This window comes from Xenopus tropicalis, chromosome 6, assembly GCF_000004195.4.
Source record: "Xenopus tropicalis strain Nigerian chromosome 6, UCB_Xtro_10.0, whole genome shotgun sequence".
Lineage (NCBI taxonomy): Eukaryota > Metazoa > Chordata > Amphibia > Anura > Pipidae > Xenopus > Xenopus tropicalis.
In genome coordinates, this window is record NC_030682.2 from 138211045 (window position 1) to 138230080 (window position 19036).

Genomic DNA, 19036 nt, shown 5'->3' on the forward strand with positions numbered 1-19036 from the left:
TAAGCTTTCTAAAGACATGGGACAGAAAATAAAAAAAAGCAACAGCCCAGACCAAGCTGTGTAGCCCTACTTTACAGAGCAGTAGATTTGCATGGTACAAACTACCAGTGAACCATGCCAACCACCTTATGGAGGTGATGCTCCTGGCTGTCACAGTGAGCAATATAACTGAGCAAAAATACATCAGAAGGTACTTCCTACATCAGTAATTTAAGAATATACTGTTCTGCCACCCGCCTTGACAGGGGGCCCTTGTGTTACACATTCATGATATTAAAAGAAACATATAGGATAAACAAAAAACCTCTAATCCTGTCGGCAATTATGAACATATGGTGCTGGTATCAGTTTTGGCTAAAAAATTAATACTATCTGTAAAAATGGCCCCTATAGATCCTCTCAGGTCCCTGTCAGTGTTTCAAAGGAGGGGTGGGCGTGTCCTAACGGCCCCTTCCAGAAGCACAGTAGGAGGGGGATAGCCTGCAGTCACACAAGCAAAGACAGGCTTCAGTTCCTGATCAGGTCAGTCTAGCGGCTGATTGGTTCCTATCCTACAGTGCACTTCCGCCGCCCCCCCCCCCCCCCTGCAAAGCCTGGGAAAGGAGACAGCAGGAAATGGAACAGATGGGCGGGACTAGTGGGGTTTTTGGAGAAATTTCTCAGCAGTTTTACATGAAGTTCTTTGGGGGAATTTAGTTATCGTTCTCTAGCGTTCCCTGCCTCCTGTTAAATGGTTACTGGCTCATCCTGCAGTTTTAGGCTTTCTGAATCTTGCCACTGGGTATGACATTACTGGGGTCACTATAGAAGAGACACATTATCAAGTACTAAGCACAATGCTTTAAATGGTCCGGTTGTCTCTATAATATAATATATAAAATACATGTTTTCTCTTCCCTGGTACTCCCATGTGTGAGACAAAAGGCATTGCTTAGTAAATCCAAAAGAAGCATTCTACCATTAGAGGGCGGTAGCGGGCAATGTTGCATTCACATCAGAGCAAATATGGTTGCTCCCACTAAAATAAACTAACCCAAAATGATGGATAAATATAATAGGCCCCAGTGCAAAGTAACCTATGCCAATATGATTTAGTAAACATCATATGAAAAATAAATCAACTAAAACTTATAAACTCTATACATAAACAATGCTTTAAGTCTCAGTTTCCTTATAACAATTATGAAGAATCATTCCATGTTAACTGTACTTTGGGGTAAGATTTTACTGCTTAAGCCCCTCTGCACATTTTCCTGCCCCTCACTAATCTGCATGTGAACTTTGAATACTGGCAGATAATTCTGGAGCGCCCGACGGAACAGCAGAGCAGCACACAGAACTTTGGAGCAGCGCAGGACTGCAGGCGTTCAAATCAAGGAAAATTACACAAAATCCTGGCAGGGGGATGAGGGTTTACTGATCGGCTGATGGTTTGTCAACAGTTACCCCTTTCAGCCTCCCCACAAGCCATGCCCATTAGACCAGACCAAAGGTGATTCTTCTGTTTCTTGCCTGCAGCAGCCCGAGCGTGATGAGGTCAGTGAATGTATTTACTGTAAGAACACTACATCGCCTTCATGAACTGGCCCATTCATTAAAGAATAGACAAGAGGTCATGGAGGTTTGAGGGTGGTGGCACAGACAGATGTACTTGGCGCCAAAATATCAGATTCTAAAATAACCTGAGAGCTTTGTGTTCTATACCATGTTAAAAGAGGTACACCTATATTATATATAATTTACTACCAAATAAAGCCCCCTGTAAGCCGATAGTGTGCATAGAGGCTGCCTAATAGCCAATCGTAGCCCTTATTTGGCACCTTTTATGGTGCTTGTATTGCTCTCCAAGTCTTTTTACATTTGACTGTGGCTCAAGAGCAGGAAAGGTTGGGGGCCCCTGGTTTTTAATGTTCTTGCCGTGTTGGAATACCAGCTAGGTGACTATTACAATCTAGTTTTCGTTCTACCAGCACAAAAACACTTTAGTATCAGTTTTATTGGAAAACCTACCTATGCTTTTGGGGCTGTAAGTTCAAACCTGATCACCAAGAGCTGACCCACATGAGCAGGGGGTTTAAAAAACAAAAGTGCCTCAACTGGAATTAAACTGAAGACCTCATCACTGTGAGATAGCAATGCCAACTCCTGTGCCACTGCCAACAGGGGCAAAATATGCCCAGTCCACAGGACCCCTCAGCGCTAACAGTCAACTGGCCGTTATGGCTTATAAAAGTGTAACAAACATCTAAATATGATGTTTAGATGGAACACTACTGAAGGACACTGAACTACTTTTTTTTACTGATAAGGGATTTCCCAACAACTAAACAATTTGTCTAAATAGCCCGCTTATTGAAGCCATGGTTAATATTTGGCTCCAGTGAAATTGACTAACCAAGCAAGGGAAGGTGAAACAAAGGTCTCAAACAAAGGTCATCCATATATTTACCAAAAGCCCTTTCTGTAAAGAGTGTTTCCATAGAAATCTTACACTTATGCAACCTAAGGTTACTTTACAGCCAGCTGAAGGGCCTGTGAAATTGCCCCTTATGCCTCCCTTTGATTTGAATAGGATAGGCCTGACAGTGCCATTACTAGCATTTTATAGACCCAAAACACACAACTAAATAGATTCAGCCTCAGGTTGTAGATCACTTAGAGATGTCAATCTATCAAATAGGTCTACATTCAGAAGTAGATCTGGTTACCTATGTACTAGGCTTTACAAGTTTTACAAGCAAATGTACAAGAGAGACAATCAGCAGTTTATAAAAGGGACAACCGTCAATGTATATCAGAGAGTATTGGAAGAAACTTTTGACATGATAAGTTAAGCAGGAAATACAATTTATTGGCCCAGGAATAAGACCCTTCCAACAGCCGCTGCACCAATATCTGGCTATAAATCGGGCAGATATCTATCGAGCAGGTTTGAACCACATTGGCAAGTTGATGCTGTTCTCCCGTGATGATCTGATCATTGGCCAATTGGATCATCCTAGTTTAGTCCTGCATGCTGGTGGCCATTACACTGCTTGAAAAATACAATTTGACTGATACCTCTACCTTGGAGCTGTGGCTAGTATATATATTTGCAACATGGAAATCTCGCGGCCAATACATATGCTATTGTGCAAAGTGCTTGTTGGTACCAGCAGGGAGTATTGTCTAACTGTGGGCACCATACTGTGCAACCAGAGCTGTACTGTGTGGCTGGGATGGGTTACCACTCAATGGCAGCCATGACTGTTGCAATCATCCAGGCACCACAGGGCTAAATCTGCCTGCAGTGCTGTACATTCCCTAACATACCCTATATGTCAAACGGGATTACTAGCCAAGACATGGTGACTGGCCATGTCAAACGTGCCACACAGATGTCATAGCTGTCGCCCTAGCACTTTCAGGGCTCTGTGGGAGCTTTACTTTAGATTCAATTAAATCTACTAGCTCTCAAAGTGCCTGGCAAGCAGTCTAACAGTGACCAAATCACCTGCGCTATAGGTACAGAACCCCAGTCGCCCAAGATTGTTCACTATATTGACCCAGCAAACAAAGACGTTTCTGCTACCATAAATACCATGTACAGGTCTTTGCTGTCTTCTCTTGCAAGTCCGGCTAGTGGTCAGTAATTTTTTTAGCACTTGCCAAGCATAACCCAATCACGGGTGAAGCCAAATACATACTACCAATAGGCAACAGGTGGGACAGATATAACTATCTGTTGCAGACCTTACCCTAACAAGACGTTATCATGATAGTGATTATACAACATTTTCTAAAGCACTGCATTTTTCCAGACATACATCCCTCACCTATACAGCTTGCAATCATATTTTTGCTGTCCATGACACCAAGTGCCGAAGTCACTATGGGCGGACAGAAGATGACTCTGCAGAGCATTGTCTTTGTCAACTGCACCCCTCCCTAGCAAAAGTAGTCTCATCTGGATTTAGACATCTGTCATATATGTAGCTTAGGGGTGTCCCCCCCTCAGTCTTTTCTGGACATTTCAGTTAAAGAACAGCTGGTGGGCTGCAGGTTTGACATTTCTGAAGAAAAAAATCTAACATTCTGCACTAAATATATCCCTTGGGTCACTTGCAGAAATAGAACAATCTGCCCTATCCTAAAAAATGACCCCGACTGTGCCAGAGACAGTGACAAGTTGACAAAAATGTTCTAACAATGAAACCAAGATTTATTATCATTTTCATTGGTTAACAAAAGTCTCCCCCAGCACAAATAATAGGGAAAAAAAAGTAGATTTATCACTAGATTTAGGAATTATTTTCGCCTCGCTGAACCTGTCCCTGTTTGGGGGGGCTCTATGGAAGTGAATGTGTAGAAGAGTGTAAATAAGCAGGGGAAGTTCATTGTATCCAGCGCTGATTGAGGAAGTTTGACTCTCCATGACTTCTACCTCTGCCTATTGTTGGTCGGGGTATTTAAACAACAGGCTTTGTTGATACAGCCCTGACTACTATCATAAAGGATTTTTGTTTCTAGACGCTCAATACATACAGGGCACACAGACAGAGATATCACTACAGATATACCATCTGCCTAGTGTTCTTCTTCAGCCACTCGTGTGACTTCTAATATATTGTTCCTTATACAAAATGTGTCAGTTTAAGAAAACCACAGACATTTCTCTAAAATCAAATGTTAAAAAAAGTATATATATATATAGAAAGAGGTTTGTATTTACCTGATGCGACTCCTTCATCCCATTCTTCTGACCGTTTAAAGCGATTTGCTGTAAATCCGAGGCAAACATTAATCCCAATGGCAAACGTAACCAACGATATTACCTAGGGGGGTAATAAAGGGAGCCGGTCAAACTAATAAATTGGGTGCAGACTAGACAGCAGCAAAGGAGTCACTTTGAAATTCCAATGGCTGGACTACAATTCCCAGCATCCTCCAGGAGCAAAGGAAGCTGGATGTTGTAGCTCAGCAACGGTGCACTGAAATACTGTAAGGTTTTACAGTGCTCAAAATGTAATGGTAAAAGGACAGGTCTGAAACGGAAACAAAATTAAAGTTTGTCTCTTTTAGAAAGAAAATCTTTTCCTACCTTATAGAAACTGAATCCGTTTTTCATTGCCATAGTGCTGGACTATCCCAGCCACTAAATAGCTCCTCTTCCCCCCCTAGTTTGAATGCCTCTGCTGTGTTTGCTCTAGGAGTTGAGTCTATTAGCTACAACTGATCCCACCTGGCTGAGTTGACAGGCTCATTTGATTTGTCCAGGGGCAGATTTCATCACTTTGTACTCACAAATCACAGCCCTAGTGTAAGAGGCTAGAGCCACCGATTCATCTGACTCCCACCACCACCACAGCACCCCCTCCCAGCACACACGCTCCTCTCACACTTGGCCAACAACACTTTCTATGGAACATGCTCCCCAGCCCAGCTGCTTCAGTGTGCCCTGCGGAGCTCGGCTCAGAAAACAAAAGCTTCCTCTTTACAACGGATCTGCCTGCCAATCTGTTCTGGATAGAAGGCAACGCTCCCCCGGTATAATAGCCGCTTGCACTGAATTGAAGAAAACATTTGTATATAGATTGTAAGCTCTACGGGGCAGGGACTTCGATCCTCTTGTGTCTTTGACTCTTAACTTATTGCAACTATATCTTGTATTTATTTGTATCTATTGTTATAATTTGTATTTATCTATTATTATCTTAATAACCCCGTTTGTATTAATGTATTCTACTGTACCGTGCTGCGTACATAAGTAGCGCTTTATAAATAAAGATACATACATATATATATATATATTTATAGGTAAACACAGTTCTCCCCAAACATTCTGAAATGGAACATAGAGTAAAAATGAGATTCAGTCCTGGGACCCAAGGTTCAGTACACACTAATCTCATTTGAATTACAATTGAATATTGCACAAAGAGTTTGTGGTGGGACCCACCCTAAACAGTTTATTTTTGTTCCAAATTAAGTTCAGTCGGGGCACAAAGGACACTAGGGAAAACATGACGGCACTTGTGCTTGTATCCAACCAAGAGAGCTGCTGTACACTTAGCTATCTGCCACCAATCCCCCAGCTTTCCATGGGCCACTGGCCCCAATGAGCAGAATTAAGGAAGGGTGGCCTTTCTGTGTATGGTCCCTCGAACGATGTCCATCCACAAAGCTACCTGGGCGATCAGTCAGATACAGTACTGCCTGTGTATGGAAACCAGACTTACTATTCCAGGTATAGGGGATACAGGGTTGTAGCTGACATCTAGAGGGAGAATGGTATCCCTGCTCATTTGGAGGGAGGTGGGCGATATCAGATTGACCTGATCAAATCACATTTAAAGGATGGATGATGTGCCCAGATACCAGTCAGGAAGGCTTGTCTAAGGGCCCCATACACAGGCCAATAAAATGCCGACTCAGAACGTTGGCAGCTTTTATCGGCCATGTATGACCACCTCTACACTGGCAATGCTGCCAGCTCTGCCCCTCCAGGCTATGCTGGCATCTCACTAGCCCATGGGCAGGCCAAATCAGCAAGATGATGCATTCCTCCCAATAGGTTTGCACAGACCAGCGTAAGGATCCAATCGTTGGCCCCTTTCACATGGGTGGCCCAATAGGGCAGAGATCAGATAGATATGTTTAAGGCCAGCTATAAAAAATAAAACGATTGGTTACTATTGGCAACTGCCCATTGGTAAATCAGCCCACCAGATTTCATTACATTGAGCCAGACGTAAATTTCACATCTCGCTGTTCACTTTTATAGTAAATAGAAAATGTGAATAGAAAGTCAGGGAATTCCCCACTGGTGAACAGTTGTGAAGTGTGTAAAATAATCTCAATTTTTGTGCTGAATGTGCAGTTCTGTCACACCCTCGGCTGAGAAACACCAGATTTCAGCGTTACAAGTTCTAAGCTTTGTAGGGATAAGAGTGAGATGTTTTTTTCACTTTATGATAGTAGGAGTGTTAGAAGATAATCCCATTTATTGCAGATACATATTCCAGAGGCAGATCGGCAACCTTTGGCATTCAGTGAATCTTTCCCCTCTTAATCCTTTCATTTTATTCCAATTTTGTACATAACTTTTAAAGGCAAACTACAGCAGCAAGTATATGCTGGGGAATCTAGCACAAAGAACAAAGGAGAATCCATGTTTTTTACTATTAAAAAAAGAAAAAACTAGCGTCTGGGACATAATGGAGGCAGGTTGTGACAAATGGTTGGATAATGGGTGGAGCTTGGGTGGTTAGAGGAGGGGCCTAGCTAATAAGGGGTTAGCTGGCTGTTATGGTAACAGGGATCAGGCAAAAAATAGAGATCTGCAAGCATACAAGTAGTGCCTGGATCCTAAAGGCAACAGTCACCTCAATTTCCCATAGCCACTGTAATGCTCAGACTTCCCTCACATACATTTTTTGCCCCTGAGTAAAGTCACCAAGAAAAACTACCCTACCGCTTTGCCATTACCCCAATGGAGTCTTCAAAGGGGTAGTTCACCTTTGAAATAACATTTAGTATGATGTAGGCAGTGATATTTTTGTACAATATACCCTAGCAACCAGGTAGCAGTTTGAACAAGAGACTGGAAGATAAATAGGAAAGAAGTATAAAATAATAGCCTGACAGAGCAACAGTTTGTGGATGCTGGGGTCAGTGACCCCCATTAAAAGCTGGAAGGAGGCAGCAGAAGAAGGAAAATTCTTTTAAAACTATAAAAACAAAAATACAATACTAAAAGTTACCCTAAATGTGAACGGCTCCTTTTAGACAGCAACCCACTTACAATTAACTTTAAAACCACTGAAAATATTTAATTAATGTGCACTAAAGCTGCAAAATGTGGGCGGAGATAAGCAGTTGACCAGAGGGGCCTATAAATGAAGTGGTTATTGCACAGACAAGCAGAGACAGCAGAGGGAAATGTCAGCACCTCGGGGGCATTTCACTTACTGGAGTGTCATTAACATGCATGACTCTCACATAATGATGTGGGTGGTCGGGAGCAGTGGGTAAAGTTTCGTTAGGGCAAATAGAAAGAAAGATTGCTCAAATGCCAAGTCAGCAAACTGGTTAATAAATGCAAAGGGAGCTTTCAGTTAAATATTGCAAGGAGAAAGGATATATTTGTCTTAGGACACTACTTTCTACTTATCTTATCGTATTACTTCGTTTCAAGGGTAAATGCACTTTTAATTTCAAAAGGCCTTAAGGTCCCCATACATGGGCCGTTAGTAGCTGCCGATATCGGTCCCTTGGACCGATTCGGCAGCTAATCGGCCCGTGTATGGGCAGAACCGAGCGGCCTGGCCGACCGATATCTGGCCTGAAATTGGCCAGATCTCGATCGGCCAGGATAGAAAATCCAGTCGGATCGGGGACCGCATCGGCTCGTTGATGCGGTCCCCGAACCGACTGCCCCATGGCCGCAAATTTTTTTTTTTTTAAGCTACTTGCTACCCGATATCGCCCACCCGTAGGTGGTGATATCAGGTGAAGATCCGCTCGCTTGGCGACATCGCCAAGCGAGCGGATCTTATAGTGTATGGGGACCTTTACATTTTGGTGTAATAAAATGAAGAGTAAATGTGATCCTCCACGGAACTGTGACTGGTTTCCAGTCACCCCATTGGCTCCAGAGATTTCTTCCTATGAAACACCCCAACAAAAAAAATCACATCTCTATGATGCAATGCCTAAAGGGGGCCATACACGGGCAGATTTAAGCTGCAAATTTGAATCATTTAGACCGATTCAGCAGCTTATCTGACCATGTATGGCACCCCCAATGGGCCTACCCGACCGATATCTGGCCTAAAATTGGGCAGCCCACGATCGGGCAGGTTTGATTTCCCCATCAGCTCATTGATTCAGTCCTTGGCCAATATACTCACTGTTTTAATTTCATCCTGTAGATTGTAATTCTGTAGATTGTAAGCATGCCCGGATTTGTGCCAAGGCCACAAAGGCCCAGGCCTAGGGCGGCACAACTTTAGGGGTAACCCAGCCACACAAACACATTGCTTTCATACGGAGCACTGGGAACAGGGCGCCTATTGCGTCCCGTGCCCACTGCTCCGTAGGTGCGATAAATCAATGGAGGATGGAAGGGGTGGGTAATTAGGGCGGCCTCTGGGCACCTTCATTACAAATCCGGCACTGATTGTAATCTCTTGCGAGCAGGGCCCTCTGATAATATTGTTATTCTGTATACTATTGTTTGTTAAACATTTTAAGATTTTTTGAATATATGGTGAAGCGCTGTGTGATTTGCTGGCGCTATATAAATCAATGGGCCAAATGATCAAATCAGCCCTATATTACCCACTGTATGTGGACACATCAGGAGAAGATCCAATCGTTTGGCAACTTCACCAACCTTTTAACGTGTATGGCCACCTATGCATAACCTACTTACCTCCTGTGGTGCTGTCCAACAGTTGTGTTTATAATATTGGCTAATATATACTACTTTAGAGGCCAGACTATAATGAAATGATCATGTCAGTGAAGGAACTAAACATTTACAGGTTAGGTCCAAAATGCAAAACCCCCAGTGCATCACCTGCCATTCCCTTACCAATATCTTACAAGGCCTCCCCCAGGCTCCACGAGGAGGCAGGATTTGGTGCACTCGCAAACCCCTAGCCGGGTGGTATTTGGGCCACTGGTTATCTTTTACAGACAAGTAATATTAGCCCTTACAGCAGCCAAATCAAGTTAAGAAGAGATGCAGTTACTCTTGACTCCCTCATCTTTCAATGCATTATACACAGGCAGACAATGGCGGATTGAAGGATAACATTTTTAAACCTTCCTGATTTCTGATCCATAGAATCGACAGATATCAGTTGAGATCTGCCATACACTCATGAAAAACTCTGTTTAGTACAATTTTATTGGTGAATGTGTGAAGGGGGAATTAACCATCAGTTGTTCACTGGGGGTGTTCCTAACTATTTGGCACCCCTAAGTGATTTTAACTTTAACATTTCTTAAGTACTTTCTTGTGAATAGGAAGTGCTGCAAAGGCCGGTCATTATACCATTTAGAAAAGAACATATCCCGAGTATCCGGAATGTTGCTGCATGTTTTTTACATGTTACCTGTGTAAAATTAACCTGATGCGTTAACTTTTTCACAATGGACCCTATAGCCTGCATGGTGGGAATTGTAGTTCAGCAATACTTGGGGAGCCCTAGGATACTGGTATATGAGGGGTCCCACACAAGTGGATTCATGTTGATTGCTTGTGTTTAGACAGTCTGTTGCTAGGAATAGCAGTATCCCGAATATATTGCTGCATTCTCAGTAAACTAAACTGCCCCAAGAATCCCTGCAGGGAATGAAACCTGCACCAACAAGGCCTGCAAAGTGTTTCACGGAAGTAGGGCACTAAATTGCACCAATTATACGTGCCTGTGCAAAGCCTTATCTGCATACCACAAGGATGCTGCATCTTTGTTAAAAGCAAAGCATCCGAGGCAAACAAAGGGCCTCGTTTACTACTGCGCCCACCACAGAAGCACTAAGGGGAACAAAACCAGGTAGGGGTATCTACATCAGCTGCCCCCCATGAATACAAGGCTGCCAAACACTGCATTCATGGGTAGGTGCTGCTATTCTGCAAGCTGGTTTTGGAAGCCGGTTTGTAATATAAAACAGGTACAGACGTCTGTGAATAAAACCCGATGCAGGTGGGCATCTCTGACAGTTTGAAGAAACTGAAGCCTATTGCAACTCAAGCGATTAAGCACAGGCCTATGGCCAGGGACGTAGGGAAAGATTTAAAAAAAAAAAATCTTTCGGTTATCGTAGGATCAAGCTTATCCTGAAACAATTGTTTAAAAATTCAATTTGTCCATCAACAAAAATGACCATTTTGAGTAATACCATCTAGCTGGAGCTAGGGAAACTGTGGGTAGCTGCCTGCTTGGTCCTGCTAACAATGGCAAATTTCATTGTTAACAACGAAAATTTTTTAAACCTGCCGATTTTATGACCAATGTCAGATGAAAAATCGCTAGATGTGCAATCGTTTGGTGCCCACTAACCTGATAATTTGACACATGTTGGATAGCACTAAAATTGGGCGTTAGGGTGAGAAAAATCTTAATATGTGTATAGCCACCTTAAGAGGTGGGCGATATCGGGGGAATTTAGGCTAATTCGGTCGTTTGGCCCTTGGGCCAAACAATCGAATTATAACGACTGGAATAGGCGACTTACATTTTCGCCGGTGGGATGGCAGGGGAAGGCAACTCGGGGAGATTAGTCGCCCGCGAACAGGGAGTTTTGTCGCGGGCGACTAATCTCCCCGTGTGCCAGAGCCCTAAGGGTTAGATTTAGGTAGGATGCCCTCATTAAACACATCCAACTTGAAGATAAAAAAAACCATAATAGCAGTTCTAACAGTATGAGCAAGATGAAAACCCCATTATCAGCAGAATCCCTGCCATAAAGCAGGGTAGAACTGCTGCTTTTGCCAGAATATAAACTCACATGTATAATTTAACATACATTCCACCATACGAGCAACAGGGCACACACATGACAAGCAAGGAACTAGCCAAGAATATAAATAAAAACACACCCAAACAAGCCTATAAATACATAGGTCTTGGAATGGCCTTATTTAGGCAGTATAGAAAGTGTGAAATATGCTTGCTGACTGCTGCCCATTGGCATATGAGCCCAAAATTCCAGATGTGCATTTCATGAGCAGTAAATGCACTTAAATAAGCTTAGTACATAAAATATTTAGCTAGAGCAGTAACATATAAATATATAAATGAGCTTCTCCTGCTTGGCTTGTACAGTATAATAAATCCTATACAGAACCAGGGCTGGCAGAAGGGTAGAGAGATTTTCTTGTCACATATAATTATACCTAACATTTAAAGTGCCCAGCACAAGCCTGACAGTACAGCACACAGTAAGTGAGGCCAAAATGTCACTTCTGCAGTTGGGACTTGGCAATGAATAGCACAGGGAATGTTCCTACGCCCACACTGATTGTCACAGGGAAATTGTAAACAACAATCCAAATGCTTTAGAGCAAGTATTAGATATATATATATATATATAGACTTAGGCAGTGTCGGCACTCACAGGGTTTTAGCGATAGTAGTATCAAGAAAAAGCAAAAAAAATAATGAGATGCAAGAGGTGAGATTTATTCGACCTACATTTCGGTTCCCTACTGGTTCCCCTTCTATAAAGAAGGGCAAGAGTCACACAGATGCCATTTCACTCTCCTATACCGATGTATATTGGGGACCTGCCTGGCCGGTAAAACTTGTGGTTTTGCAAAGGGGTAAGGTTTGTAGCTATGCTACCCTCCTCAAGGTCACACAGAATATTCTGTGGACTAGTCTACAACATCATTTATTATTAGGGTTGCCACCTTCTTAATGAGGAAGATAAGGGCCAGGACGGGAGGCAGGGTCCCTTAGGGGCAGGTTGTGATGTAAACAGGCAGACGTATGTTAATGAGTGGAGTTATGTTATGAAGAAGCGGAGCTGTGCAGTCAGCATTGATTCTGCAGGCATTTTATGACTATGGGGGAGGGAGGAAGGGGTGGGTAGGAGGTAAAATGAGGTGGATTGGGGAGGGCCGGGGGCAGATTGAATTTTTCTTACAAATTTAATGACAAGTACAATGACAAGGTCACCAAACAAGTGTGTGGCCCGATTGGCGACTTACACACTGTAACCCATTAGACAAGGGTCAAATCACCTTGCCAATTCGCTCCTCACCCAATGGGATATTAAAAACCGGCCTGATAGGTTTGGGGCCAATTTTTAGCATAATATAATTTGGGTATCCAAATGGATACTCAGCCCAATAATCTGCTGGCTTGGTCTGAAGGAGTTTGGTCTGCTTTATGGGAAAATCAAACGATCAAGATCTAGAAATTTTAGGCCAGATATCGGTTGGGAAGGCCCGTCGGAGGTGCCCATACACAGGCATATAAGCTGCTGAATTGGTTCGAAGGACCCGAATTGGCAGCTGAAATCTGCCTGTATACAGCCACCTTATGACTGTGATGGAGGACCCAGAAGGGCAATAACTGTTGAGACAATTTAATTAACGTATATTAAATCATGATGTTTCCAAAATCTAGGGAGTTCCTGAAATGATTTTGCTGTGGGGCCCAGTAGTTTCCCCAATGCTCCAAAATCCAAAACCTTTGCATGGCCGCTCTATACACCTACGAAGGTGCCGTGCCAAAAGCTAAGCCCAACTGGGAACAACTTGGCACCTTCCCTGCAAAGTGTAAGAGGTGCCACAAAGATGCCCTGTAGTTAGTGGCTCCAGACTGACTTTGCACCTTTAGGGTCATGGCACACAGGGCTGTTTTAGGCACTTCAAGACCCCTCATTTTAATCTTTATTTAATATCTTTACGAGTTTCAGCATACAACCTCGTCCATTTAATCAAAGCTCAATTTAATAAGCCTGAACAAACTATCTTGTGTGACCTGAAAAAGAAAGAGTTCACATGAGACCAAGCAGCACATAGTACAGACACTGTGCAGGTTTAGCTCTCTTTCGGGAAGACAAAAAAACTTTAAGTGGCACATCCAGATGGGATCTGGTCAGCAGAGCAACTTGGCAGAACCTTACAGAGGCCCTCAATACCAGGTTGTCATTATGAATAGATTTCAGGCTTGGCAGGACGACAGAAAGCTTGAGGTCTGTCTGTTGGAAATGAAATTGGTTTTGGCATCCAAGCAGCCAGTTATAAAAATACATACATAAAGATTCAGGAAGGACTACGGACGCAGAAGGATTAAATGTATAAAGATCTTTAAATACACACAACTTTTACCTATGATTTATGCCTTTGGCAGGGCAGGGAATGGTCTTCAACATCAAACAAAGGGTTTGAGGTTTGGCTTGCTGCTGGTGCCATTTTGCTTTTCTACCCACCCCCATGTCATATGTTGATAACCAACTGTGAACATGTAAAAGTGTTTTTGTTAAAGCATTGTTTAGTCTTCTATTGTTGGTGGAAAGCAAGTCCTAAAGCTGACCATACACCTAGAGATCCACTTGTTTGGCAAACCTTGAGGTGGGCAATTTCAGGCCAAGAGCTAAGCTATCGAATCATTATGTAGGTAAATGCAGGCAAACAAACCTGCCCGACTGATATCTGGCTGATTTTGGCCAGTTATCGGTTGGGCAGCCTAACCTGCTGGTTTCAAACTAGGGCCAATAAACTGCATCCAGAAGGACCAAGCCAGCAGTTTTCATTGGTTGTTTATACCCACCGTTGGCCTCAAAATACCAGTCCAGATTTTAGAAAATAAAAAGTTGCATCCTGAAGGGATGAAGGGAAACACATGGCATTTTTGACAAGCCACAACCACTTTTCAGCAACAACACACAAAATATAACCAATTTGGTTGAAAATATAGAGGAAGATGATCCTGGCAATGTAGAGGAGCCCTACCCCCAATCACCACTACTTCCTAGGCACTCAATCTTAGCCTCCACCACTCTCCCTCAAAACCATCCAAGCTTTGGTCCCTTTTTTCGTTCTTTTCTAGGTCATCCTCCATAAGAGGTTTAGCCACATCTCAAATACTGTAATGGTTAAACTGGGTGTTATTTGAGGTCAGCCTTATCCTTATTACAGCTCAATAAAGGTGGCCATAAACGCTACAACTACGATCTTTCCCAAAACCGTTGGTTATAGGATGGTTCCGCCCTACTAACGTTAAGAGCAGAATCATCAGATACGCAGGTAAAAACAAAGGAATGCTTTACCCCAGCTTGCGATTCAGTATTCACGTTACAACATTCCGGCACCTTCAAAGACGCCGAATCAAAATTTTCAGTCCTGCCTGATCATTGAGATGACCGATATCTAAGGCTTGTCTTCCACCACACACGCACTGATTATTGAATTAAATAATATTGGTGCGTGTATGGCCACCTTAAGAGAGATCTGGTTGGAATTTAGCATTGCTCTCAATGGAGAACTAATGACCTTGCTAACTGCATCCAGCTGCCAAAATGGCCAAACTACTCTACAGAACAACAAAAGAGCGGATGGGTTAACTGACAAACAGGCCAATATCCATTCTACGCAGATATTGGCTGCAATCTTTGCCCCAGATTAAATATACCATTTCCAGTTCCAATTGAAGTAGGCAGCAGTAGCTACTGATACCTTAATGACCTTCTTACCTCGTTTGCCCAACTGTTTAATAGACACGGCCTATGAGACCATGCTATGCCAGTTACACAGCAATGTGGATAAAGGCAGCGCGCCAGGCAAGTCGGTACATGTGATACTTCTCACTCCAAGCACCTCAACAGGTTGGTGGGCCAAAAAGAAATTCCTTGCATGAGAAATAATATACTTTGCCTCTAAGCGGGTCAGGCATTCTAACCAGCAAGTGCCAATCTAAGCTTTGCTCGAAATGATCCTTAACCCTCTCACTGAAGGGGTTGCTGAAAGAATTAAATAAACAGTTCACTAGTCACAGTTTTTCGGCACAGTCACAGTTGAAGAGAACTTGTCCCTATAGACTGCCTGTCATACTCCGTTGCTATCCAAACAATCAGATGAATGGGCCATATATGTGGCCACCTTCTATTGTACTGTTTGTTCAGGCTGTTGATTGGAATTGCTGGGTTCCTCTTCACTGTGCACCAAGCACTCACGACATAGTCCATCAGCAGATGAAATGTTCAAACAATTCTAACCGTATTTGATGGGACCTAATCACGGGATGATCTTCTACCACACCAAATCTGCACATGTATGGTCAGCTAAAGCTATGGATGTTAGTTGGCTCATTGACTGGGAGAGTTTGAAAGTTGAATCAGCCAATGGACCATATCTGCCAGTGTATTGGGGCATTGGGGAAGCTGTAGCTTCTTCTTGAAGCACTTCTTGTTGGGCTTGTTACCAAAGAAAGGCAGCCATCCATTATATAGCCCTTCTACAGAATCCCACTGTTTGGCTAATTAGGCAGCCAACTTGCAGCTCAACTTACAGTTCAAGTGGTTTCGAACCATTCCAGTGCTCTGCAAGGAAGAGGTATTTTCAGGGTTTTGCACAATTTCCTGCGGCCGACAAAACACCCTGTATGCCATTACCCAAAAGGATAAATCAGAGTGGCAGATACTGCTGGCTCCCCACCATGTTCTTTATCCCCCCCCCCCCCCTTTACATTCAGGAAACCTTGAATGAGTGGAAGATCTCTTTTGTTTGTGAGTAGGTTAAAGGGCAAGTGAAGTGTGCACTGACACTGAATCAACATTGCATGAAGATTAAATCAAGGAGAAAGATGGCAATTCTACCTGCTGACAGTCAGATAATGGGCTGCACAGCAAGTTGGCTTTCAGAAGGGCCATTGAAAATGAGGTTTCGGCTACTGAAACTTCCTATCAACCCTGAGACTGGTCAATTACGGGAAGTTTCCTGCCCCCCAGCTCACCAGTCACCAATTAACTGACTATGGCTATATACAGGTTAAACAGACCGCAACAGATAAGGGGCTAGCTGATAGGCCACTATGTTTGCACAAATGATTAGTTATCAGAGATTGGGGGGGGGGTGATCTCCTCACTCATTACAGAAAATCAGCTTTTTCTGCTGCAAAGTCACGGCCCGATCAGTTGGAAAAATCACACTTCCAGAGACACAATGAGATTAGCCTGACGGAAGCGTTGAAGTTTCCTTTACCACCTCGGATGCCTAATCAGCAATTTGGCACTTCTGATACTGGGAGACATTCTCACGTTCTGGGAGAAAAATCTCACCCTTTGCCAGAGGAAATTGGGTTAATGAGTAAAGCACACAAGGAGAACCAACTACTGAACAGAGCCTGGCGCCCTACTCTCTGCTTCCTTTGTTAGGGATTTATTAACAAACAAACTTGCATTTAGCTTAGTAGGGTGCAAATGGGAACAACTGCCCCGAGCCCCAGAGAGCAGCGGTTGGGGGGGAAGCAAGCTCTTTCCAACACCCCATTACATCAGTAATTCCATACTCAACAGATCAAAGTATCAGTAGTTTTTTACACCAGTGCTCTAATGTGCATTTTCAGGCCATTGCTCACAGACGGGGTGGTTTGGCTTCATCAGGCATTTTCACTAATACCAATCCAAATGCTAAGTGTGATTTGCCCTTTAATGCTGACAGATCATTCCTGATATTACCATGGCTGGGCTTTTGGTTGTTTAATGGGGCTTTTTTAGGGTGATGACACACAGAGCTACTAGTAGCAGCTACTTGTAAAATTTCCCTATGTGTGCTTAAGCAGAGGCAATTCTTAGTACAGGTATCGGACCCCTTATCCGGAAACCCATTATCCAGAAAGCTCCGAATTACGGAAAGCCCGTCTCCCATAGACTCCATTATAATCAAATAATTCAGAATTGTAAAACTGATTTCCTTTTTATATGTAGAAATAAAACGGTACCTTGGAATTGATCCCAACTAAGATATAAATAATCCTTATTGGATGCAAAACAATCCTATTGGGTTTAATTAATGTTTTATTGATTTTTTAGTACACTTAAGGTGTTGAGATCCAAATTACGGAAAGACCCCTTATCCGGAATACCCTTGGTCCCGAGCATTCCTATACCTGTATTCTCTACAGCAGGGTATTTTCTGGTGTTTAGTAGACTTGAAAAAGTAGCTGCTACTAGTAGCCCAGTGTGTCTTCACTCTAAGGGCCGTGGCAAATGGGGAGATTATTTGCCGCACAACAAATCTCCCTTGTCACGGGCGACTAATCTCCCCAAAATGCCATCCCATTGGCTAGAATGTAAATCGCCAGTGGGATGGCATACGCAGCGCCCCGATTTCTCAAAATTGTGGAAGTTGCCTTGAGAGGAAACTTTTGCGATTTTGGGAAACCATGGCGCTGGGTATGCCATCCCACCGGCGATTTACATTCTAGCCAATGGGATGGCATTTCGGGAGACTAATCTCCCCGTCTGTCACAGCCCTAAGGGAATTAGGTACCAAACTCACCAGATATCACTGATGTAACTTCATTTTCCACCTCCCCTCCCACCTGTAAAAAATGTTTGGGGCCCCCTCCCATGTCATATTTCTGGGACCCCTTCCTATCACATGCATGGCTACAGGCATGAAAAGTTGAGATATTGCAGGAAAATATGTTGGGAGTCCCACCTAATGATTATTGACTATGTATAAATATATTGCCCCAAGCACATTCCAGACTAATAATCTAGCACAGGGATCTAGAACCTTCCTTGAGCTGTGGTTAGAGAAATCCCAAGCTGGCTGGGAATGTCGGGAACTGTAGTTTAGTCTTAGCTAGGGGAGAGATTAAAGCCTACCGTACCGAGAGCTCCATTGCTTGTAAGCGCTGAGGCACAATATGAAGGCAGCTGAAGGAGGGCCGGAGGAGGCAGCAGCAGGAGGGCCGGAGGAGGCAGGAGAAAGAGGGCAGGAGGAGGCAGCAGCAGGAGGGCCGGAGGAGACAGGAGAAGGAGGGCCGGAGGAGGCAGCAGCAGGAGGGCCGGAGGAGGCAGGAGAAGGAGGGCCGGAGGAGGCAGCAACAGGGGGTCCGGAGGAGGCAGCAGAAGGAGGGCTGGAGAAGGCAGACGGGCGATGTGGTCGGCCGATTTATGTCATGTTGGGGACGGAGACAGCGCTGCTATTGGCACAAGATCCTCAAACAAAAGTGCTGCGGGCTTGGTTAGCCTGACTGTCGCTCCTGTGATCCCAAGGGAAGTGCCGGGAGCCGAATGTTATTCCTGCGTCAAACAGCCGCGCTTTATTGTGCGCAGGGATTTCTCCCTGTTACTAAGTCAGACCAATGGCAGAGCTGCGGAGCGCACTCTCTAACCGGCTCCCACCAGTGTCACCAGTAAGGGGACATACATGGAGCTTCAACTGAATGTGCAAAGTATCGTCTAATAGTTGTAGGTCTGGGGCAAAATGCTCATATTTATGGTACTACAACATTTCCAAAAAACATGAACTGCAGACCTGGGGTGTATTTATGTATCTGCCCTACGGAATATTCCCAGTCACACT

At 43.7% G+C, this 19036-nt stretch overlaps 1 protein-coding gene across 4 annotated transcripts in view; it reads right to left on the reverse strand.

The window, feature by feature from the left end:
* The window catches only part of enpp2 (ectonucleotide pyrophosphatase/phosphodiesterase 2), a 52974-nt gene extending 34245 nt beyond the window's left edge, over positions 1-18729 (reverse strand). The window contains exons 1-2 of one of the 4 annotated variants that reach the window (XM_012964658.3): positions 18339-18729; positions 4712-4814 (exon numbers count right to left, since the gene is read on the reverse strand). In XM_012964658.3, coding sequence (XP_012820112.1) covers positions 4712-4814; positions 18339-18350 — 115 coding nt within the window. In that variant the 5' untranslated portion in view covers positions 18351-18729. 4 annotated transcript variants of the gene reach the window in all.
* Positions 18730-19036: the final 307 nt, after the last annotated feature.